This window comes from Thermobia domestica, chromosome 17, assembly GCF_964235325.1.
Source record: "Thermobia domestica chromosome 17, izTheDome1.hap1.1, whole genome shotgun sequence".
In the NCBI taxonomy this organism is placed as follows: Eukaryota; Metazoa; Arthropoda; class Insecta; order Zygentoma; family Lepismatidae; genus Thermobia; species Thermobia domestica.
This window is the reverse complement of record NC_137470.1, coordinates 64,065,849-64,091,681: the sequence shown is the minus strand read 5'-3', so window position 1 is coordinate 64,091,681 and position 25,833 is coordinate 64,065,849. Positions and strand designations below refer to the sequence as shown.

The 25,833-nt window shown below is 33.6% G+C and overlaps 1 protein-coding gene across 1 annotated transcript in view; it reads right to left on the bottom strand.

Moving 5' to 3' along the window:
• LOC145674661 (uncharacterized) overlaps window positions 1–15,942 on the bottom strand; it is a 30,190-nt gene extending 14,248 nt beyond the window's left edge. The window contains exon 1 of the mRNA XM_081744883.1: window positions 15,184–15,942. Coding sequence (XP_081601009.1) covers window positions 15,184–15,545 — 362 coding nt within the window. The 5' untranslated portion in view covers window positions 15,546–15,942. The remainder of the gene's footprint in view (window positions 1–15,183) is intronic.
• Window positions 15,943–25,833: the final 9,891 nt, after the last annotated feature.

Sequence of the window (25,833 nt, the reverse complement as noted above, 5' to 3'; positions counted from 1 at the left end):
ACTTTATCAGGCACAAATTGCGCCATGTTCACTTAACTACAAACTGGTGTTGTTGACGCTTTAATCCACTGCCCTATACTACGAACGATACGCGATGACAGGGGTTTGCAACACATGTGTGGATACACGGAACTGTGGGACGCTCCGTTCGTTGCGCCATCTCTTGTCCACCCGCACGAATTAATTCCTAGACCAAATAGTTAATAGACCAGTTGTTAAAACTGTATTAATTGCCTATTTCATTTAAGTGATCCTTTTGATTGGAAGTCAAATATACTATATATATATTAAATAGGCTAACCTCCTCATCAATAAATAGAAATATAAAGGAATAATCATACTACATCTACAAAGTGTCAGTATCAGGCGGCGGCCTCGAATCCGAAGTGGTGAGTAGGAGAAAAATGTGATAGAAGGTGACGTAATAAACAAGTGGCTAGAAATGTGGAACCAATAATAACGTGAACACAATGGAAGCCTGTTGCTATAAAGAATGTTGAACCATAAAAGGCATCTGCGATGGTGAATGGGGCTTTATAATATTCGTATGCCTGTAGGGCAGTGAAGTATAGACCTAGGAGGATTGTAAGTAGTAGGCCCTGTGTGGCTTGAGTGTGGTTACCTTCTATTAATAAGTGATGAGCTCATGTTACAGTGACTCCTGAGGCTAGTAAAATTGCAGTATTGAGAAGGGGGATGTGTATTGGATTGAATGGTACGATTCCTGCGGGAGTTCAGAAGGATCCAATTTCTACTGCTGGTGCTAGTCTACTATGGAAGAAGGCCCAAAAAAAATTAAACAAAAAAGAATACTTCAGAAATAATGAATAAGATTATACCTCACCGAAGGCCTAATGTAACTTGTATAGTGTGTAATCCTTTATACGTTCGTTCTCGGCTTAAATCTCGTCATCATTGAATTATATTTAGTAATGTAATTAGTATGCCGAGGGGGAATAGGGAGGGGTCATACTGGTGGAATCACTTAGTGAGACCTGCGGTTGTAATTAAGGCTCCTAGTGCTCCAGTAAGTGGTTAGGGGCTTTGATCAACAAGGTGGTAAGGATGATTTTGTGGTGTTGACATAAGTAACTTCTCTTGAATATAGTGTGACTAGGACTGCAAATACATAGGATTGAATTACCGCGACGGCAGATTCTAATATTAGGAGGGTAATCTGTCCAATTATTAATAATGAAAGTATGGAGAGGGATAAAGAAGGGCCTGTATTACCTAATAAAGTTAAAAGTAGATGACCTGCAATTATGTTAGCTATTAGTCGAACAGCTAGGGTTCCGGGCCGGATAATGTTACTAATTATTTCAATGCACACTATGAATGGTATAAGAGGGGCCGGAGTTCCAGAAGGAACGAGATGGGCAAATATATGTTGAGTGTGATTAATTCAGCCGTAGATTATGAAACTTATTCAAAGGGGAAGAGCCAGGGTTAATGTAAAGGCTAAGTGACTAGAGCTGGTAAATACATAAGGGAATAGACCTATAAAATTATTGAACAAGATGAAGGAGAATAAGGAAATAAATAAGAAGGTTCTTCCTTGGTGACTAGTAGGACCGAGATTAGTTTTAAATTCCTTATGAAGAGTTAGGGTAATTTTATGTCATTAAATGTTTAATAGTCCTGGTAAAAATCAAAATGGAATTGGAATAATTAGAAGTCCAATTACTGTTCTAAGTCAGTTAAATGGTATGGTTATAATTGAAGTAGAGGGGTCAAAGGTTGAAAAAAGGTTTGTTATCACTTTTAATTTATAGGTGTTTTTTTTAAATATTAGTACTGTCTAAACTAGGATGGGGTGTATTTGAGTTAAAATATATAATAGATGCAAATAGAAGGTAGCATAAAGAGAATATAATAAATAGTATGAGTCATTTTAGGGGGGATATTTGTGGAATAGAAAAATACTATTGAGTAGTAATTTAAGCTTGACATGCTTACGTTATAATTTAACTAATTTTTCCCATTGGAAGTAATTGTATTTACTATCTTTTGGTTTAAGAGACCATTGGTTACTTTCAGCCATCCAATGAAAGTTCTTGTATTATTTTTGTTATTCAGTTAATAAATACTGAATGAGGGCAGACTTCAACAACAATTGTTATAAAACTGTGAATTGTGCCACAGATTTCTGAACACTGACCGAAGAATAAGCCTGTACGTGTAATATTAGCTGCTACTTGATTTAAATGTCTTGCGGTAGCATCTGCTTTAATTCCAAAGGCGGGCATAGCCCATGAGTGAAGAACATCGGCAGCGGTAATTAAGATACGAATATCAATGTTAACAGGTAATACAATACGATTGTCTACATCTAGTAAACGAAATGAATTAGGATTTATTTCATTGATATGCATTATATAAGAATCAAATTCTGTTAAGGAGAAGTCAGAATATTCATAACTTCAGTATAATTGATGCCCAATTATTTTAAGAGTGATTGCTGGTTGATGAATTTCGTCTAGTAAGTATAGGAGTCGTAAAGATGGAAGGGCGATAAAGATTAGTGTAATAGCAGGCAAGATTGTTCAAATGTTTTTAAAGTTTGCCCTTCTAATAAATTACGGTTAATATATGTGTTTGGTAAGAGGGAGGCTAGTAGATAGCCTACAAGGACTGTAATTATAGTTACAATGAGTATTGTATGATCACGAAAAAATACTATTTGTTCTATTATGGGGGATGCTGCATCTTGAAGACCTAGCTGATTTCAAATGGCCATTTCTAAGGAAGATGATTATTCTTATATTTGGGGCTTAGGCCCAGTGCACTTATCTGCCACTTTAGAAGTTTGTTAATAAGGGGAGTTCTGCATAACTATGTTCTGCAGGTGGTAGATTCTGAAATCATTCTAAGGATGTTGTTTGTTGGTCTGAAAAGATTACTGGTTGAGCTCTTGCAAAGGCTTCTCATATAATAATTACAAGTACTAGGACGGCCACGAAGGAGAGGAATGAACCGATACTTGATACTATATTTCATATAGTGTAGGCGTCTGGGTAATCTGAATACCGACGAGGCATTCCTCTTAGACTTAAGAAATGTTGAGGGAAGGATGTAATATTTACTCCTATAAATATTACTAAGAATTGAATTTTTAGTCATGTGGGATTTATCGTTGTTCCTCTAAATAGGGGGAATCAATGGATAAGTTCTGCTATGATAGCAAATACAGCACCTATATATAATACGTAATGAAAATGCGCTACCACATAATAAGTGTCGTGTAGAACAATATCTAAAGATGAATTTGCTAGCACAACTCCTGTGAGACCTTCTACAGTAAATAAGAAAATGAAGCCTAAAGTTCAAAAAATTTAAGGTGAGTAAGCTATTTGTGCTCCATGAAGTGTAGCAATTCATCTGAATACCTTAATTCCTGTTGAAACGGCAATGATTATTGTGGCTGCGGTAAAGTAAGCACGAGTATCAACGTCCATACAAACAGTGAATATATGATGACCTCAGACAATAAATCCAAGGAATCCAATTGCTAGTAATGCATAAATTATTCCTAAAACACCAAAAGTTTCCTTTTTACCACTTTCTTGGGTTACAATATGCGAAATTATACCAAACCCTGGAAGAATTAAAATATAAACTTCGGGATGACCAAAGAATCAGAATAGATGTTGATATAAGATTGGATCTCCTCCTCCTGAGGGGTCAAAGAAGGAGGTATTAAGATTTCGGTCAGTTAAAAGTATTGTAAAAGCTCCTGCTAATACAGGAAGAGATAGAAGTAATACAGCAGTGATTACTACTGATCAAACAAATAATGGTATTCGTTCTAAGGTTATTCCGGGAGTTCGTATGTTAATTAGAGTTGTAATAAAATTTACTGCCCCAAGAATTGAAGATACACCAGCTAAGTGGAGGGAGAAAATAGAAAGATCAACAGAAGCTCCGGCGTGAGCGATGGCTCTGGATAGGGGAGGATATACAGTTCATCCGGTTCCTGCACCACTTTCTACAATTCTTCAAGTTAATAGTAGAGTTAATGAAGGCGGTAGCAACCAGAAACTTATGTTATTTAGACGAGGGAATGCTATATCAGATGCTCCCAGTATTAAAGGTACTAATCAATTACCAAAGCCTCTGATTCTGATTGGTAGAACTATGAAGAAAATTATAATGAAAGCATAAGCAGTAACAATTACGTTATAAATTTGGTCATCACCAATTAAACTACCTGGTCGACCGAGTTCTGCTCGAATAAGAAGACTTAGTGATGTTCCAACTATCCCTGCCCAAGCCCCAAAGATCAAATACATTGTACCAATTTCTTTATGGTTTGTAGAAAATAATCATCGTTGCAAGTAAAATAAATAGGGTGGCCGAAGTATTAGGCGATAGATTGTAAATCTATTTATGGTGTAGTAAACATCCTATTAGGTTTTATAGTCAATATTTATGATATCGCACTGCAATTCCGGAGTAGTAGTTAATATACTAAGACCTAAAAGATTGCCTTTTATTTATAGCTTAGAAGGCCATTAGTTTTTTTTTTAACTTAAAGTCTTTATTTAAAGGATGTTGACAGTTAAAGGTAAAATAATTATACCTCTTAATGAAATCATTATGAATATTGATCTAATTGACATTTCTTGTTTTTTTCTTATTAAGGATGTTCATGTTTGGTTATAATGGTTAATATTGAAGGCAGCATAAGCAATTCGCATATAGTAGAAAAGGGTAATTAGTGCTGTTATTACTATTAAGGTGAGAATGATAAATGATATTTGCTCAGCAGTTTTTATGATGATGATTCATTTAGGCAAAAATCCTAAGAATGGCGGCAGACCCCTAAGGATAAAAGACTGGTAAAAATAGCTAATTTTGTTGTTATGATAATTTTATAATTAAGATCCCAACACTGATACATAATCAGTTTTCTTCTCCTAGATTTGCTAATCTTATTGGGTATGCATGATATAAAAACGGTTATTTGGAAGAAAACCACCTGTGTTTGAAAATTTCCTTTCAAAGATTGTGCAGTATATTGCGATTTGTGCACAGTTATTGCCGTAATAAGGTGTGTGTGGTGTACACAATGTTTATGCATCACACACTTTTTTACTATATATCATTACCATCATAGTATTCGTCTTGCGAATAAAATCAGAAAAACACACTGCTGAACAAGACTGTACTTTTAATATAAAAACACATTTACACGTGACGTTTCGATCTTCTAGCCAAGATCCTCATCAGAGTACGTCTGATGAGGATCTTGGCTAGAAGATCGAAACGTCACGTGTAAATGTGTTTTTATATTAAAAGTACAGTCTTGTTCAGCAGTGTGTTTATCATTACCATAAAACGTTTTCCCAATCAATTCATAATTATAACATTTGAGGATATAAGAAGTTCTGACATAGATTGAAACGAGGGGACTCACTATAAATAAGTAACCCCTGTCAATTACAGCAGCATTTAATTTTTATTTTATTTATTAATTTATATTTTCTACTTCATGAATTTATTTCTCCCTAACGAAAATTTTTCATTTTGAAGAGTGGACGTTTCGGTGTAAACATTGGAACTTTTACACCGAACCAGCCTCACACCTAAACGTCCTTACACCGAGACATCCGTACACCGAAACGTCCTACACCGAGACATCCGTACACCGAAACGTCCTACACCGAAACGCCCTGCACCAAAATGTCCTACACCGAAACAGCCGCCCCCAACGTAAATGTCGGGATAGTAAAAACTTGTTATGTAATACCTCACAGACTGAAGATCAAAATAACAGCATTCCTTTGTACTAGGATAACATTTCAAACCAGGATAAAGGTGTAAACTGATGGCAGTGAAGGACAAACTGTGAAGGCGGCATTATTTTTTTAACTATTCACATAACTTCTGCCAAATATCTGTTACATAGCCTCAACTTTTCAATGGATAACTAACGGTATGAACCTGGTGCGGTGTATTACAAGGGTTATACTGTACCCAATTTAAACAATTGAATATCGTTTCACAGTGTGAAAGTAAGACTTCCGAAATATGCGAATAGAATACTTAAATTCCAAGTGTACATATGTAACAACTTGTTGATATAGAGTAAGAGAATCGAAGATAGAATCTGTTTCTTGGAAGCTGGATTTAGCTCTAAAACTATTACTAGCTATGCGTAAATCACTTACTTCTATAGAGATAAATGTTGAAAAAATCCTTAATTTGAAGCACTTCCAATTTGAATACAAAGTTACGGAAGGAAATACAACGTATCGTTGGGCCGCTGACCTGAACACAGAAGAGCTTTTCGACATCTTATACAATTTTTCTATATGAAAATCAGATAACAACAATACTAATCATTTGCAAGATAACAGCTCCTCGATCCTGTTACCATTTTCGTTTTATAATGATGAATGTTGAAACAGGAGACAGATAATTTTAATCGCTTCAGGTTTGAGCAGGTCTTCAACGAGAAAGATAGATCGTTTCCTCGGCAAGCTGACTCGATTGAACACATGATAGTTCTTGTGAAGTTTTAATCTACACAGATAAAGTAATCTATGTATGACACTATTATCTCTTTGGATTGTATTAGATTCGACTTTTCAATTTAAATGTCAGGCCAAAATTTGTACATGTTTAAATATTTGGTTGCCTAGCAATATTCTTCACATTTGAAGCTAGTAACACTGTTATCCTGGATGTGTATGCCTTAATCAGAAATATTCGATTAAACATTTCTTTTCAAACGTAAAAGCTATAACACTGCCTTCTGGCAACTTTGATGACTCGCTACGGTATCTGTGTTAAGACAAATTTACATACATGGTAGCTTATTATGATATATCTATCATTTCGTTACGTTCACTGCGTTTTGTTTTGGAAGAAGAAGGTAAGACGAATACTGTATAGAACTTGTATCGTATAAGAGCTGTAAAGAGTAGTTACCAACCGTAGCTTTCAAGATTTGATTGCAGAAAGATTCGTGAAGGCACTGAGTATATATTATTTATTTCCCTCCGTTTGCTTGATTGCAAATTGTTCCGCATGTGTCAGTTTCGCTGATGATTACACTAGGAAAGTAGTATCAGAATCATGTGCTGACATGTCATGATACACTTTTGATATTTAGTTACTTTTCACATAACACTCAGTTAAAATATAAAGGAATTGATTAACAAATTTTTCATTACCGTAAACAAGTAATAAAAATCTCATTTAAATTTCCTAGACGATTTTCTTGGATACAAAATTGAAAACATCTATGTTGCATCCGTTAGTGCACTCCAGTTCTGAAACTGCGTTGTTCGTCACGGAGAAATTTCCTACGGGGCATTTCACACCACGTGTTAACAATAAGATAAAACTGGTTTAGCAAGAGCAATGTCGTTTTAAGCCACAAGGAGCGCAACAGATTGGGTGTCGGGCGGAGCACGACGTTGTAGGGATAGTGGCAGCTGGTGAGGGGGAGTTGCCGAAGACACGATGAGGGGGCTTAAATTTCTCTCTGATCAACTCATATAAACTGTGCATACCTTTCCCTGCTATAGCCTAAAACATTTCTTTCTATAGAATGTAACCGTGTGAACTGAATTGGCATGTCATGAAAGCATAGGAAATACAGAAGAGAAACATTTCAGACTGTGTGTTTTCAATGATGTCCTTGACAAAATCAAAGTATGACTAACTGGTATTCGAAACACGAAAGCTTTTATCATGACTTGGTGTGTTCCGATCCAAGGCGGCTTCCTGATTTAAAATTCGAACTACAAATAGAAAGCAATGAACAAAATCTGTGGGGAACTTATCGACTAGAGAAAGGAAAACTTATCGGCGAACTAAAATTATTTGCAGAGGTTCGATCCAAAACCGAAACGAGATGTTGTGAGTGAATATATAAGTAGTGAGTATGAAGAGGAAACATGGTGAGACGATATTGAACCAGAGATGTAAAAAATCAACTCAAAGAAAGCTAGCAAGTCTTGCTTCACGGGTACGATCAAAATTATATACGAATGTCCCATGTACGTCTTATGTTATACATAGCTCTTTAAGGTGTACAAATTCCTCCTTACGATCCCCCTACCATAAGTAAAATTTTAACGAGCGTTTTTCAGACTCAAGATTATTGAATCTAGATTAAGGGTGAACCTCGGTCAAGACAATACTGAATCGTTTCTGTTAATGCAGTATGAAAATGAAATGAAATCTTTGAGTTTTACGTCCCACGATTATGCCGATTAGGCTAAAGGAGACGGTGATGATGAGAGATGAGTGAAATGGTGGAATGAAGAAAGTGGGAGGAAACGGGAGAACCCCGAGAAAACCCACGAGCACGGTGTTTGTCCACCACAAAGTTCACTTGGCGGGGGCTGGGATCGAACCCGGGACCCCAAGCACCAGAGGTGAACGCTCTACCACTGAGCCACCGCGCCCCCCCTTAATGCAGTATGAAAAGGATATACTAAACAAAGTGAATTAAGGTGTCTTAATTAACAAACTCTGTCATGATAGTACAAAATTGAAAATATTTATGATGTAAGGTAAGAATGTCCTTGTTTCTTGTCATGTAAACAGATCAAAGTGATAAAAGTTAAATGGTATATATATATATATATATATATATAATGAGGCACTGCACCAATAGTAATCAAGCTGTTTGAAACAAAATTGAACTACCATAACTTCATTTTCGAGGTGTCAACAAGTACGTGTGAAACTTTAAACCCAGTATCTCAAATACCACAAAAGAGGTAGAGTGCTATATTGTTTCATTATCTTTTAATGTGAGCTTATCTATCACTGTTTTCAAAAGCGCTAATTTATCAAAAATCATTAAAAACTACATAGTTCAATCTGGCTACAGATAGTTCGAAAGTGCATTTACTTCACTGCTTTCACACAGCTCAGTTGATAACCCCATAATAAAAGGGGTTTAAGTTATACATGACGTTTCCAATAAGGTTTATTTATATTCAGAAATGTACTCTCCGCAGCACAATATGCTAAAAAATCGTTAATTTGAAGCACTTCCAATTTGAACAGAAAGTTAAGGAAGGAAATAGAATGTATCGTTGGGACGCTAATCCGATTACAGAAGACCTTCTCGAAATCTTATACAATTTTTCTATATGAAAATCAGATAACAGGAATACTAATCATTTGCAAAAAGCAGCTCCTCGATACCTGTTACTATTTGCGTTTTATAATGATTAATGTTGAAACCGAAGACAGATAATTTTAACCACTTCCGGTTTGAACAAGTTTTCAACGAGAAAGATAGATCGTTTTCTAGGCAAGCTGACTGGATTGTAGACGACGAGATCTCAATATATCTTCCCATTTTTGCTTTTCGGAAATCAGTATTGAAACCAGAAGTAGTAGTAAGCTTCAAGCACTTGTGATTCTGATATAGTGTCGTGAATAATGAAGATATGTTTAAGATGCTAAAACGCTTTCAAAACACTTCTCACTATCTATTACCGTGTTTATTTTGTGACGATACACATTGAAACCAGAAATGGTTCATTCTAACCACTTTCAGTTTGAATTAAACTTCAACGGAGGAAGTGAACATAATATTTAAATAGAGAATTGATTACAAGAAACAGCAACCTGATAGATTAGAATTCTTCCTCTAAGAAAATAAGTATTAAAATTGAATCTAATAGTGAATTTATACAACTTCCCTATTTGACAGTGTCGGGAATTGTCATTATATATTGTATTGAGACGCTCAATCGCTTGCAGAAAACTGATTCTGGTTATATGCTATCGTTTTTCTTCTATGACAATAAAAGTTGAAAAATATATTGTAAACGTTTATAATAGTGAATTTGAACCATGTTCGTTTCCTGTAGTGTTCTGCGGGTAATCATGATATGTTCAATTTAAACATTCAATTGTTTGCAGAAAGCCGCCTTTTGCTATATGATACCTTTTCTGCTCTGTAAGGATAAATGCTAAAACCGGAAATGGCTAACTTGAAATGCTTACCGTTTGAATAGAGGGTTAACGGGGGAGATAGACCTATTCTTGAGAAGCTGAATGGATTGTACGAATCCGTAACTCGATATCTCTTATAGTCCTTACTCTACAGAACTCAGTATTGAAATTACCTGTTTAAAAACTTTCAAAATCTTCCGACTTGATGAAGCGCTGTGGGTTGTTATATGACCATTCCAAACACTCAATCGGTTGTACAAACCGTTTATTACTGACTGTTACCGTTTTCGTCCTATGATGACAAATATTAACACCACAATGGTTAATTTGAATCTATCCGCTTTGAATAGCGGTTAGTTTGAAAATGTGGCATCTTATCTTAAGACAGAAGTACTAAAATAAACCATTAGTGTATCTCTCATGGTAAAAATGCAATTCCATTCCGCGATTGTCATATAGAATTAATTGTTGAAACCTAGATTAATATTAAATTTAGACACTTCTTGATTTGGTAGAGTAATGTCAAGGATCGTGTTATGTTTGACACTCAATTGTTTGTTGAAATTTTTCTTCTTGCTCTATTTTCGTTCTCTGGCGATAAAATTTAAATCGGTAGTGGCTAGTATTAACCAGGTCTTATTTGTATAAGATTTCAACGCAGAAGATGGAACCTATGTTTGAGATGGTTCATCCCATGCAAAAAATCACATTCTGAGAGCTTTTACAATGCTCATTCTACGGAAATCAATTTTCAAACCAGAAGTACTAGTTATATGCAGGAAAATAGAGTAGGTAATGCTAGTTGTTAAATTTAACTTTAATTTTTAAGGCTTCAAATTCAATTTCCTGGTTTTACATCGAATAGCTGAGAGTTTGCATCTTCAATTGCAAAAAGTATGGACCTGTGCAAAAAGCCAGTTTGAAGTATGGTAAATGCTATAAATACACGAGTACTGACAAGATGATAGAAAACTGATCCTGGTGGAATACAGTCAAAAATAGTGTAAAAAAAAATATTTAAAAAGTTGAGAAAAGATGCAATTTAAAGAAAGGGAAAATACGTGGAAACACAAAATGTATTTTAAAAAATAATATACAAGTAAACTCTAACCCCTATGCTCCATAACCTCCTCGTTTCTCTTGGTTCCTTGTACTCTCACGCTCCTGCACTTTCGATTGGATCAAAGAATATTTTCCAATGGGTGCAAGAAATCTAATAAAAGTAGACAATAGTTTTTCCTAAAGCAGTCATCATTGTGCTTTCCTAACGTAAGCCTGCATTGAAGAATGAAATGCCGCTTAGGTGTATGTTTCCATTCTACTATGAAACTGTTGTTCAAAAGGCGAGATGTAGTTAATAAATTTGTACTGAGGATTATATTCCTAATCTGGACTGTAGAGGGCAATTTACACGTAAATAATTAAATAAATAACGTTTTCCTAGCATTTTGTGAGTACAACAGTACACCGCAATAAAATTAACTCAACATAGCTCTGAAATCACTCTTAATAATAATCGTGATGTCGGCCTACAGGAGTACTATATAGAAGAAAGAAAACCCGTTAAAAAATACACTTTTCAAATGTACAAGGAGGATATCCTCTGAGAAAGTGCTGCTGCTCTTAACAAAAATTGACTCTAACCTTGCTTTGAAATGAATTTCTAGTCATAATGACCATCTTTTAAAGGAAACCCATAAAGAGGAAAACAACGTCGGACACACTTTTTAAAGGTATTAAGATTCTATTTTGTAAAAAAAAAAAAAAAAAAAAAAAAAAATCCGTAGTTTTTTTGCACTGATAAATCTATTCTTAATCTTGTATTTTGAATACTATTCTTAAAAGAAAAATAAAATAATCCTGGGGTACTTGTATCTAGGGCCATTCTCATGTGCGTCTAAAATCTAAAAGCAGAATAACAAAATTTATTTCACTCACTTAGTAACAAAGACAAGATCTCAAATTACATCCTCTGCAGTTATAAACAAAATAGCTGCCAATAGCTGTTAAAGTTCGAAACATGTTTCAAATAGAATGAATAGGCATTTTTTTTTTTTTTTTTGCCTGGGATATTCTTACATTCCTTTATATTCTCAAATAAGATCTCAATTCATTTCAGTCGCCTAAAAAGAATGAATGATCTCAGAATTATATCATCTACACTTATAATCAGAGTAGGACCCGTTCTGATCAACAAGTTTGAAACAAGTTGATGCTACGATCAATATTTCTTTCCTTGTTTGTCAGTACGGACATTAACACTTCCCCTTTCATTCATTAAAAAAAACTCACGATTTACTTCCCTCTTCTAGTAGGGATAGCACAATATTAAAAACAGAATTCTAATATAGGCTCAGAGCAACGGAAACAAAAATTTCGAATCGGAAAGCGCTAAAAATAGAACGAAATAGAACTTTCTTCCAGCTAGGAATATTCTTACAAATTTCTAAATTCTAGAAAAAAGAAACTCTAAATTTGTTACACTTAACTACTAAAAATGAAAAGAAATAAATTATTCATTTCTCAAGATGGGTTGTAGAATAGTTGCAATTAAAAGGTACAAATCCGAAACATGTTACGAAAATGTTTGTAATTCTTATTCTTGAAATACTATCGATCTTGTAGTTGACAATAGTTTTTCCGCTTCTCAACGCGAACGATATAATTCGAAATTATCTTATCCGTATTAACTGAGGGAAACACATTATTTATTGTTATCTGATACAATATAAAGGATACAAGTATGTTCGCAGATAACAGAAACTAAGATTATCATTTCTTCTGTTTCTTACATATTAAAAATTTTGACCTCATATTTACGCGCTCTGAGGAACTACGGTTTTACTTTAAATAACGTTATCGGTATTCGATGAGTGAAATAATTAGCTATTATGATCTACAATCTAACAAAGGATAACAATATCTTAGGTATGAGCTATAAAAATCTTCCAAATCGTTTTATCTGTAACATGTTTTGAATCTGGATCTATTAATGGCGAGCGTTCGGCTTTTTAACATAGGGGTTACAATATGGAATTACGCCATTTTGTAAGATAAGTGAAATGACTTTAAATTTTGGTGGATCTTAAAGAGAAAACGCACACAAATATGAGTACAAATTATTTCCTACTTTTGTATTTATTTTAGACGTGTAGGGACATTATAGGGAGCACTGATGCCTAAAAATTGTTATAAATATTTTTATACACCATTGGAATAACTGTGTATTGTTCTGGATTACTCAATAGGTTATTACTAATAATGCATATTTTGCAGTTATTTTTCTTGTTGTATGCTATGTTCAAAAACTGATATATATATATATATATATATATATATATATATATATATATATATATATATATATATATATATATATAAGTTTATGTAAAAATTACTTTTACAATACTGTGCAAACTTGTATTTTTCCTGTAGCAGGCGATATAGCACTAGCTTCAGAAAAAACGAATGCATATACAAAATATTTTGAAATAAGGAACTGATGAGAATAAATATGAAGAGCAACGTTCTTGCAATTTCCATGTCCTTTGCCGATACAATTGCCATTTCTAATCATAATTATAATACTAAATATTATTATAAAAATTGCGCAAAATTAATACCAATGAGCGAGAACTACTGAGCCTAAAAACTATGTATTCGATACTAATTGAAGCCCTATTTGATTAATCTCTCATCTCTAGTCTTCGTAATATTTTGGGCTCTTTCACCTCTATAGTACTCTTTTACATATTGTTAGTCATAAGTGTATGTTAACTTGCTGTTATAAATTAGTATATCAACCGAGTTTCATCTTTCTTACATGATGACTGAGAGAGAGAAATAAATTTCTAACATCTTCTTTAACACTTCCATTTCCCCTGTTCTGGTAAACCAAATAATGATACATAGCCTACAGTTTCTTCAAAACTCTGATGTCTTGCATAAAAATACTTTGAAGTATACAAACTCTACGGTGTGCATTTCTATACAAGACCAGCCAATATTAAAACATTAACTGGTCGAGGTTTACTATAAAAGATAGGGAACTAATTCGTAATAACACTTCAAATAATACCGTATTGTACATAAATTCATTCACAAAGTAGCTAGCAACCACTGCAAGCTGCATGAAAAACAAAATTCAATGTGCTAAATCATGACACGGAAAAAAAATATTTGGAGTTAAGGAATCCACATAAGTAAGAAATTTACGTTCCTAATGTATTGTGTTACTTTGGGACACAAATATGCAAGCAATGAAAGCATTTCAGGATGTTACTTATAATATCTTTAGGAACGTAAAAATACATATTCTACACGTATGATATGTAAGTTTATGCTATACACAGTGTTTTGCGCTATCCTCGTTTTTGTGTATACTTATTTGCATTGACCCAATTGGTCCCAAGCGACGCATCCCTTTGCTTCCAATCAGACCATCATCCTGCGCCTTGCCTAATTTACATATCAATCTTTTTCTTTTACCGACCATCTAGCACATATTGGTTAGTGTTGTTTGTACAATAATTCTTGTATCGCCTACGTGCAATAGGACCCTAAAGTGAGCATGTATGGAGAAATAGATATTCATATCTTAGAAATGATTGCTGAATATATTTAAAGTCGACTTTCTTGAAAGAATTTAGTACCGGTATTAAAATGAATTTATGTATGTATGGTCACCTACAATTAATGAACACCCATTGTTGGTTAGAATACTCTTTTTACTTGTATTTTATTAATGTTTTTCGAAGCCCTCCGCAAAGGTGAGGGTAGACTCATTCGAGCTAAATCCCGAATAAAATAACAAACGTTTTGTTACAGTATAACGATTTTGCATTAAAATTTCCAAAATTTCAGGATAAATTTCATTCTCACGATCGGTCATTTCACCTGTCTCTAAAAAAACAAAACACTATCGTCGAGCACCCATATTGTAAATATATACAAGATTAAAGAATTTGGTGAGAAATTCGTACTTAATAATAGATAATTATTTTTTTTATCTTGATACGAACTACATAAGATTTGTAACGATGGTATCGATCTTATTATTATTATTTTGTATACAGTTAGTCTATGTGTGCCATGTCATTTCCAAATTTCAGATTAGTAATTTACATTCGAGATATCTCCCATACCTAAATATTATTCATCAATTATTGCCTTTAACCTTACAAACTTTCCGAACCAATGTATCGGTATTATTAATCTGAGCCAATTACTATATGAAAAATTGAATATTACCTTTCTGGCTGAACTGAATTTAAACTATTTGTTGTTAATTGTTTGGAGTCCTTAGAGTATGACGCGCAAGTCTCTTGAACCACTAGTTTTCTTAGCGTTTCTGTATCACTTTCAAATGCAGGATGTTCTACGGCAAATTCTGATTTCACCGTATCAACGTTTAGTTTTTCATCCAAGGGATACATAGCTGCATCCTTCTCCATTGTTTTCTGTCCTTCCGTTGTAGATAATACTAATTCTTTGTTGTCAGTCATCAGTTCACATGTCCACCCTTTCCCTTCGAGTGGATCTACCTGAGGTAAGTCATAATCAATTTCTTCTTTGCACATTAATTCCAACTTAACAGATGACTCACCAGCCATTATGACTTGAACTTTAATAAGAATTTGACGCTGTTCTTATACTTCCCTTGACTTTTAAGCTGCCAGTGTTAATGAAATGATTGACAAGAACGTTCACAGCAACTTTACACTTGCAATCAAGCATACGATCAGATTTTAATAAAATACAGAATTAATGCAGTTTGAAAACAGTAAGTTCTTCTTCACAATTTTAATGTACCAGGTAGCAAAGACCATTGGGCTGTTATTACGTGTATTAAGCGTATAACAAATTATAAAAGCGAATTACTTCACAAAAGAATTAAAGTATAGAGTAGATAAGTTATGTCCCCTTCAGAGAAGAATACAAATACAGGTGAGGAAGCGGGGAACAGAATGATGTAGTTGTTGCCCTCTGAAAACTTCTACGATAGTTTCTCTACAAAGGCAAACTTTTTCTCAGAGTTGCCAGGTATATGGTGAATGCTATGTTTGTGTGAAATCCAAAGAAATGCTCCCTTCTGATCATTTGGAGGGAGGAGATGCTGTAAATCAAGCTTCAGTGACACCTGACACATGGTTAGCCAGCAGTTAAAGAGCAGAGAAATTCCGTCTTAGTCTTTAAAATGAAGGACGAAAAAAAAAAAAGCGTTTCAAAAACTTATCAATGAATATATTGTATTTGAGAGTAAATATGTGACTCATTTTGCTGTAGTTTAATTTAATAGACTACAGGGGAAATCTGGAAAGATTGCTTGAAAAATTTAATACAAATTATTTAACACATTTTTCAGTCTCGATACTTCCATAGCCAGAAAATAAAGTTATAAATCAATTTAGCTCGCATCACCTTTCAATTTATACTTCTTGCAGCTAGCATTCATTATCGACTCAAACAACTTTTATTATTATTATTATTATTATTATTATCTCTTATATTTTGATTTAAAGTAGTTTTAAAGTTAAAAATTTGACAGGATCTGTGATTACTGTTCTTCGTGGTGATTACCTGTTTGTTACTTTCGTAGCTTTCTTCCTGAAGAAGAATATCGTCATGGCTTATTATCTAAAGGAATTAGCTGTTATTCTTACAGTTCCCAAAACTTTCTTACAGCACTTACGAACATTAATGATGGAAATGCAAATATTGGGATAATTTATACAAAACTGAAAGGTAGTTACTGGGATACATATAGTATGTAGTTGAAACATGAATTCAAATGTATGCTTTTGATTGGTCAAAACAGGAAATTGTCAACAAATCTTTATCTTGTCGTCTAACAGCTGCTCACAGTTTTTTAAAGGAAGTTTTTACAAACTTTTTTTTAAATAGTTTGTTTTGTTAACAAAATTTCAATTACTAATTGCCAATGGTTACTCAAAGTTAAAATATAACTTCCTTTTTTTTTAGTATCGGATCGAAATACTTGTAATTACGGTTATGAAAGAACTATCCAACAACTTAGGAACGTGGGCGATTTGATCCAAAATTATTCATTTCAGTTGCAGTTATGCTTGGCTATTAAGGGCAAATTATGGGGCAATTGATCAGATTTGACTCTGAATCTGAACAAATATCACACTGATTAAAACTATATACATATTAATATAAATACTTATCAGGCATACAAATAAGCAGTAGAATTTAGTAATAAACGGAATGAGACATTATGAAAGATTAGTGAAAAACAGAAATTAAAAAACTCGAGCAGAAACAGAAAGGTAACAATCAAATGATATTTCTGTTCATACGCTAAATATATGCCCTTTAACGTACAAACTATATATTTACTAACATTCGGATATAAGAAATAAATGACAAATTAAGAGTACTTTTTTAAAAATGCTCACTTTTTAAAGGATGAACAAAGAATGATTAAAAATGGAATACAATGCAAGCTTTACATACATTATGACCACCCCACCTGCAGCAATAAAACAATCTTTCTTTAATTTCAGCCATCATATCATAAATATATGCCACTTGATCTTAAATATAATATACACTATTTTTTTTCGATTATGGAGTAGTGCATTGTTGATGATTAACGAAAAGTAATTAGAAAACTTTTTCGAGTACATCTTTTTAGGTTATGTTGTTTCAGTTTGTGGCTCACATAAAACCAAAGATTTCTTCAACTCTAAACTAAATCATAACTAAAGGGAAAGGCCAGGCTGGTAGCCAGACCAAAAATGTTGGGGGGGGGGGTTGAAATTACGTAGGCCCGAACCAACCATATTATTGTACATCTACATATTATAGTTCATTAGGAAACCTACCGAGAATACTTTTTGGCACTTGACACAATCACACAAATACTGGGACCGACCGAGAATACTCCTAGACCCCCTTGGATAAGTATAAAATAACTAAGAGGAACTTACGATATAGCAAAACCCTTGCAACGATCTGACGGACAGCTATGTCTAATAAGTGCAATAAAAAGAGTTCTCTAAAGAACTTTCTTACCACACGACCAGGATCAAGACACACTTTTGGGGTGAGGGTATTAGAATATGTTTTGCATTTATCTACTTCAATTGCATCATAATGCTTTTATGGATAATAGATTTAGCTGAGGACATTATTATTAATTAATATTTTTATGTATAAGTTCATATGTAGAAAGGTGAGAAAACTTGCGATTGTTGGACATCAAAATGTCACTAGAATAGACTTCACATTGTTTCCTTTGTTGGCATCTTGCACGTATACTTTTATCTCAAGTCTAAATACCTGCTTACATTTTATGACATAAAATGAGGAAAAAAGTGGTTCAAGCTTTTCTAAGTGTCGGTCCCAGTATTTGTGTGATATGAAAAAGGAAAGCAGCAAGAGTTTCGGCATTTGGTATCCAACATAGAGGCGGGATCTCGGTCAAATGAAACGAAAAAGTTGCAGTTAGTATTCCTAGTTTTTTCTATATTGTAGGATAGTTTCCATGTATGAATTGTCAATAAGTGAGAAGATAATCCTTTATCTTGAAGCACGAATGGATACACACTAAAAAAAAAGTTCACTGGGAGGACTTAAAACTAGTTCTAAATTATCGTGAAATGAGAGTGTTTTTTACAAATGTGAACCAGAAGCCATGTGATAAATGTGAAACAGATTGTGTCAAGTGCCATGCTCAAAATGGACAATGCACACACCTAACACTATCAGCCCTTCCTTTGCTTCGTTTTCTCCAAGACCCTTTCATTTCAAGAAATAGAGTTAGTCGTGTGCTCGTATGTATAAGACTGGCCACCCTGAATAAAAATCTTCACAGCCGGGAGTGGGTGGAGAAACTCAGCTGTAAGGGTCACGAAGACCGAATTCCGTAGACTTGCAACCTCCTGAGATGCGGATAATATGCGAAGAGGGGTGTTACCACATCCCACGCCACGCCGTGAATAGTGATGGGCAGTGGGAATATTCCATGTGAGAAGAAAAATAAAAATGGCAATATCCCGTGTTTTTCCCTGGCATATAAATTCCAGGGAGGAATTTATTTCCATTTCTTTACTTTATCTTCCAAGTTATAAGAACCATATCACTGACTACTTTATTTTTAATTATTATGATTTACTTTAAGGTTTTAAGTAATTTGGAGGTGAAAAAAGTTAAAATTCCTTGACTGAATTTTATATACCTAATAATACGATCTATTATTTCCATTTCCATTCGAACTAAAAATAGCAAAGTACTAATTTACAAATGATTAAAACGAACCAGTTTGTAAAGTAATGAAGAATTTCTGTAGAAATAGAGGTGAAGTATCATCAATATTCCCCGAACCACCGTTAATAAAAGTATAATTACAGTATTAGTATTTGATCCTTGTAGGGAAGATCCTCCGTTCCTCTTTGGGAAGACATATATAAGTGTATGTGTTTTGTGTCCTGCAGTTCCCTGGGAGGGCTTAGACTTTACTACAATAGTCTGGGATTCGGTCCTTTATGTTTTGGACTTTTTTTAGAATTTAATTTCAGTTTGGACTTTTTACTGAAGCCGACCATATAACCATTGGACAACACAGTTTAGAGTTCGTGTTAGAACATTTTGGGAAATCGTTACAAAAGCTTATTTTAATCGTATTTTTAATGGCGATAAAATTTAGTAATGTGAAAATTATTATGTTGTATAGGCATTAGTTATTTATGCTGGAAAGAAAAGTAAATGAGGTTTTCTCTTAAACTAGAAAATATAAATTTATATCATGATAATTATTTTAATAAAGGATATGCAAAATTTCACTTTTCACTTTAATAAACAACAGTGAAATTGCACAAAAACATATTACGTTACATTTTGGCACTTTAATTCAAATAATTGAATATGATGAAATGTAACACATGGCCCAATTATTCTTATTACAATCGCGGAAGGCGCGGTATTCGCGGTTTACTGGTTGTATTTCACTACATTGTTAGTTTCCGCAATTTCGCACTGTCACTTCTCACACACTTTGATGCTGGAGAAAAATTATTTTTGGTACTTTCAGGAGGATATCCTTAAGGTTTGGGTGAGGTTCCTTACTTTCCGTTCATTCTTTTGGGATGGTCTTGAAGCTTATTTATTGTGCTGTTACTCCTTGTCGTTAATTCGATTTTAAAAGTAACTATTACGAAATAATGTTTTAAGTTTTCAATCTCTTCTTTTGAGGCAACATTTTTATTATCGTTAACGCACTATAAATGCGTTAAACACTGTACTTAAGTGCATAATAAATGTACCATAATTCGCGCAGTGTCGTTCGTCTGCTCTCCCGGAACTGATTCCTTGGTTAGATCCTGTTGTCTCGCCAGGAACAATTGTCAGACGAAATTAGTTTTCTCTCCGTTTCCTCGCGTTTTTACGCAGCGGACAGGCTGACAATATAGCCTGGTGATATCAAAGGTAAACATTGTTAAATGTAACTATGACAACCCATAGGTAGGAATTTTTGAAGACAATGTTTGCTCCTTGCGCTGAATTTTAGCACCATATTTGGAGAGACGAGAGGATCACCAAGATTTCCGTCGCAGACGCGACACACACACACATATTCATATTCCTATGTTTGCTGAGGGGAAAATTTCTACGAATGCTTTTATACGAGGTTTACTTAAAAGTTGAAATTGTCTTCATTAATATTCGATGAGCTGAACCATATGGTTACATAGGGGTTAGACAAGATGTTTGTTTTGAGGGAACTGAAAACCAAACAGAACCCTACAACCTAGATCCTTCATTATTGTCACCAAGTTTTTTCCACTCGTCTTCAAAACGTTAACATTGATTAAGTGATTTTATGATAATACTGCGAAAAATTTTCAAAGTCCATTTGGAAGCTCGATAACGAACACGTGGTCCGTACAAGACGAGTTTCGGATTACGATTGGGCCATAATTTTAATAAAGCTTATTAATGTATTTTAGTATATTAATATTTGTTGTATTAGAATACTTAACTGCCACAATTTTAAACACATCAAAATATAAACGAAGTTATTATTTTCTTTTAAAATAGTATATTTGAGGATTTGAGTAACTACTTTCTGGTATAGTTTATCATTACACACAAAAATATTTTGCTTATATATATACTAAAAGTTATTATAACCAAATATTTACTACTGTAGTGCCTTGCACTTTCAAGTTTTCCATGAATTAATTTTATTACTTTTATTAGAAAGCATTTATTTTCAATATTTACTTTTATTGAAAACAACTTCGAACACATTGGAAAAGCAACACAATAAATATATGTTTATTTTCATTTAGTTCTTATAGGTAGTGTATTATTTTTATTATTATTACTACTATGAGACTATGATATTACATACAAATTAAATTTAAGTAAAAATAGACGTAAATATTTCTAAAATATTAATTACAGTATTAAAAATTTTACTTAAATCTACAATATGAATAATTAATCATAATAATCTACATTTATTACATTCTGGTTAGCATTTGACCAAGAATGGACAAAGCAGTGTATGGCTTGTTAGACCATTACACTTCTAAAGTGTCTGCCCTTCTAAATTTAGAAGACACCGCCCACATTAAAATTATAGTTATCTGTTTCCCAACCCTGAGATGAGGGTTAAAAATAAAGTAAAAGGGTTAACATTTAAAAGAATAAGGAATGGAATAATACTATTGCCTGCGCCGGGCTTTAAAAAATATAAAATTATCCAAAAGTGGGAAGGAAACACATTTATGCCATGGTAAGCCTCTTGGGTCAAATAGTGGGTTACGGACGCCAAATAACGCCAACACGATATGTAAGTACTACAAATCATAACCGGGTGATTATGTTGTTGTACAACTTTTTTGAATTACCAAAATCATTGCACGTGTTATTTTCATAAAATACAAGCAATGCGGCACATCGAGTTTTTTTGTTTATTTTACACCTACTCGAGGCTTTCTTTAACACAAAATCAATTTCGAAAGGTTTTATTTGCCAAGAGACGACTAATGTGAATGTATAAACTACTATGTGGTTTTCACCAATCCTGATTGCTTTAGAAAGCAGTAGCTCAAAACACAAAATTTGTTTCTCATTATTTATGATCACTGCATCACACAAGAAATTCACTAACTTATTACTGCTTGACTTGCAATTACTCTTCTTTCGTGATGATTCTCTATGCATATCAATTTCACTGTAGTCAGATTGAACACTAGATTGCCTTTTTTGATTCACTAGGTTTTTCCGTTTACCTGTGTGCTTGGCCTTTGTTACTGCATCAAGATCAGCTGATGGCACGTCACTGATAGTAATTGATGATTGACATTTCATTTTACGATTACATTCATCTTTAAATCGCTTAGGCATAAGGGGTTTGTTTAGCCAATTACCACATTCTTTTTGAAGAGGTTTGTGATTTTGCTAACATCCTGTAATGCCTGGTCAGCACCTAGCACGTTTACTACATGGTAAACATCCAAACGACTAATGTGACTTGATTTGAAAATTTGAACATCTTTTTCAAAAATGCATATAAAATATTGGTTGTCGTGGTGCAACAAAACAGGCTAGTTATTAGTGCATTACATTGACTATGAGCTTTACTTTTAAAGAAAATTTATAAACAAACTTGGAAATTTTAAAAAAAAACAGTACAACATACGCTTGACTCCTTTTCATTTTCATTTGACTTTATGTACTTTCTTTTGATGTTGACGGAGCTTTTCGCTATAACGAACTTGAAAATTGCATTTCCTTACAATGTGACGAACAACATTTCGTAGCCTACTAAAACTTTCTTGACAAGTTTTTAATACTTTTTCCCATGTTACTGAGTTATCGATACTATTATAACGCCTACAAGGCATAAATCAATTTTTACTACTTTCTAAATTGACAATTTGAGTGCAAATGACTATGCAGAAAGAAACGCATCTCATTTCTTTTGTCCGTATTTCTTTTTCAACTCACAGCTTAAAACACTACTCTGCTCATGACATACTTTAACAATCGTAACAGACAAAAATAAACAAGTTTTGTGAGATGGAACACATTCTGATTTACTGGTTAGCAAGATGCCGAGAAAGCAATTTTTCTCTAATAAACATAAACTACTACAAGGATGCGTGAGTGGTTTACTTTTGCCTTTTTTAACGCAATTTATTACTACTTTCGTAAACCTTTTCGTAGTGTGGCACGCGTTGCACCCAAGAATGTTTTTTTTCCTTTACAAAACAAACAAACAATTGCGGAAGCAGCTGGACTCTGATTGACATGAATATCTACGGTAGGCGTGGCCAGCTCCATGATTGAAGGTCGCGGTTGAGAAACCTTTTCAACAGCTGGGTTGTCTTCGTTACTTTTTTCTTTTTTCTGTTTTGCTTGTTTCTACAACAACAATATTTGAAAGAGACACAACAAATTCCTTGGCCTTGTTTAACTCAACATTAACGTGATTAACAAGAGGAATTATTTCTTTTCCTACATTTAATTCACAATCGGATATTTCTTCAACCTGTTCAAATTTATTGTCAAGTAATTTAATTTTAGCCTGATTTAAAACATCACCTGATGGTTGAGAACTAACACATGGTAAAATAGTACAACTCTCAACACACTGATTTCCCACTGTTTTTGAATATATTTTTGGGGGGATACGAGGGCAATGTCCCACAAAATACCTTCAAACTCAAGTCAAACCCATTCTGTTATTTTTAGCAAATTTTATTTCTAATGTTACTGTCTTAAGTTTACAATCTTCATGCTTTTGAGTGCTTTTGAAATTACTAACTTTTGAAGAAGCATGTGCAAGTGTTACAATCTCGGGAGAATCAAATAACCTAACCCATCTTGGTGGTAAAATTTTACCATTTTGCCTTCCGGTCATCACTGGAACCCCTATTACCACTAACATTGTGATACTTTAAATGCCTTTTGTATATTACTTCAGCTAACTTTTCTTTCGCAGTGCGTACGATATCTGAGTTTTCATAATGAATTTTCAACTTATATTCCATGCCTGACAAACAAATACATTCTAATTCAAAAACACATTCATCTTTGACTTTTTGATAGAGATCAGATTTGCGTAATTTAAGCATTTTTGCAACCATCTTATCTTCAATTTCCGCCCTGTATGCTATGTTCCTTTCTAAAAGAGATTTTGCAATTTCGTGCTTAGCTCTTTTACGAATTTCACACACTACCTGATCTACTTTTAAAGCATTCTCGACTTCTAAAAATGTAAATGCTTCTTTTCGATACCTGAATTGACTTTCTACTATTAGGTATTCAGTTACTTTCAAATTCTCCGCATTTTATGCAAAACAGGTATTATTTTTCTATTTACGGGTATGATGATTAATTTTATAATGTCAAGAAACAGAATAGAATAATACCAGAAAGACACTACAATTTGTGTTAATTAGTGTTGTAAATAGAAAAAAAAACCGTTCGTATTTTTTCAGAAATGTACGTTTTTTTAGAAAAAAAAACATTGCCTCTCGTTTTTTTCTAAATTTCGTTTTTTTTCAAATAGTCATTTGTAATGCATCTTACGTCTATTTAAGTATTAAATATTTTTATGTAGGTATAATCACCGTAAAATGCAACATAAATTAAATGCTAGATACTGATACGCTACAAATATTTTACAATTTACATGAATACCATACCTATTAACAATTCGGGTTTCAGCAGTTTTCATCAATATCGACTAAGAAACAAAAGTAGAAATGAAATTTTGTTTTTTCGTGAAAGCAGGCCTTTAATAAGTACGAAAATAATGTCACGAACAGTATAAAATTCAAATATCTTGTCTAAAGGTAAAAACCAATAGTAATTTGCCTAATAGTATTTTTCTAAATGTCATATGTAAATAATTTGTCGACAAGATATATATGATATGCAGAGCCGGCTCTACCATATATGCAACACATGCATTTGAGTGGAGCGGCAAGTTTGGATGGTCCGGCAAAATCTGTCATAAGTATATTATTTAAATTAAATATTTCTTGTTGGAAACAGACTTCATGATGATGGTACTTACATTTACTAAGCTGACCTTCTATTTGAATACTACATTCATAAATTATGTTTAGGTTGCATTAGTTTAAGGCCACATGGACAATGCTAAAGCAAATGGTCGAATAAATCCGAGCACAAATTTTTTGATTGTTGCCAAATGCAAGAATTCAATTCTCGAATAGTAGTGAATATCTGTTCCATTTAGTAAGTTATCACAGTTTTGATATGACAACTAGTCTTGTTTTTGTCAGAAACAAGTTCCTTATCATTGAAGATAGAAACAAGTTCTTTAAAAAATGTTAATAGATATAAAACAGAAATCAAGAAGTAAAGATAAAAGAGCTAGTTGCACTGGAATTGCAAACTGATACATTGAGATTGAAGCTCGATAGTGAATTCTATAAAAAGGATTACCATCTTTCCTCTGCAGGTGTGTTTGCTTTATCTTTCACTAACATAATAGATTAAAAAAACAGACACAACGGGATTGCATTTTTAGAGTAAGTATTTAAGCCTTTCTGAGTGCAACTGCACTTACCCTCATCTTTGTTGTTCATGCTGGAGTAGCATACTTAAAATCATGACTTTTAAGATTTGTTCTTTCTGGAGAAAAGGGGAGGCGGCAAATTATGCCATTGCATGGGGCGACAAATTGACTAGGACCGGCCCTGATGATATGTATATAAAAGACATGAATATAGGATGACTCAATTTGAAGTAATGCAGGGTGTTTCAAAATTAATATTAGGGTTTTGAAACTTTGTAGTATCTATTACAATTAACTTACAATTATAAATATTATATCAAATGAAAGAGCAACTCAAACAGTTTCGCACGCACTCATGTACATGCATTGTTTCT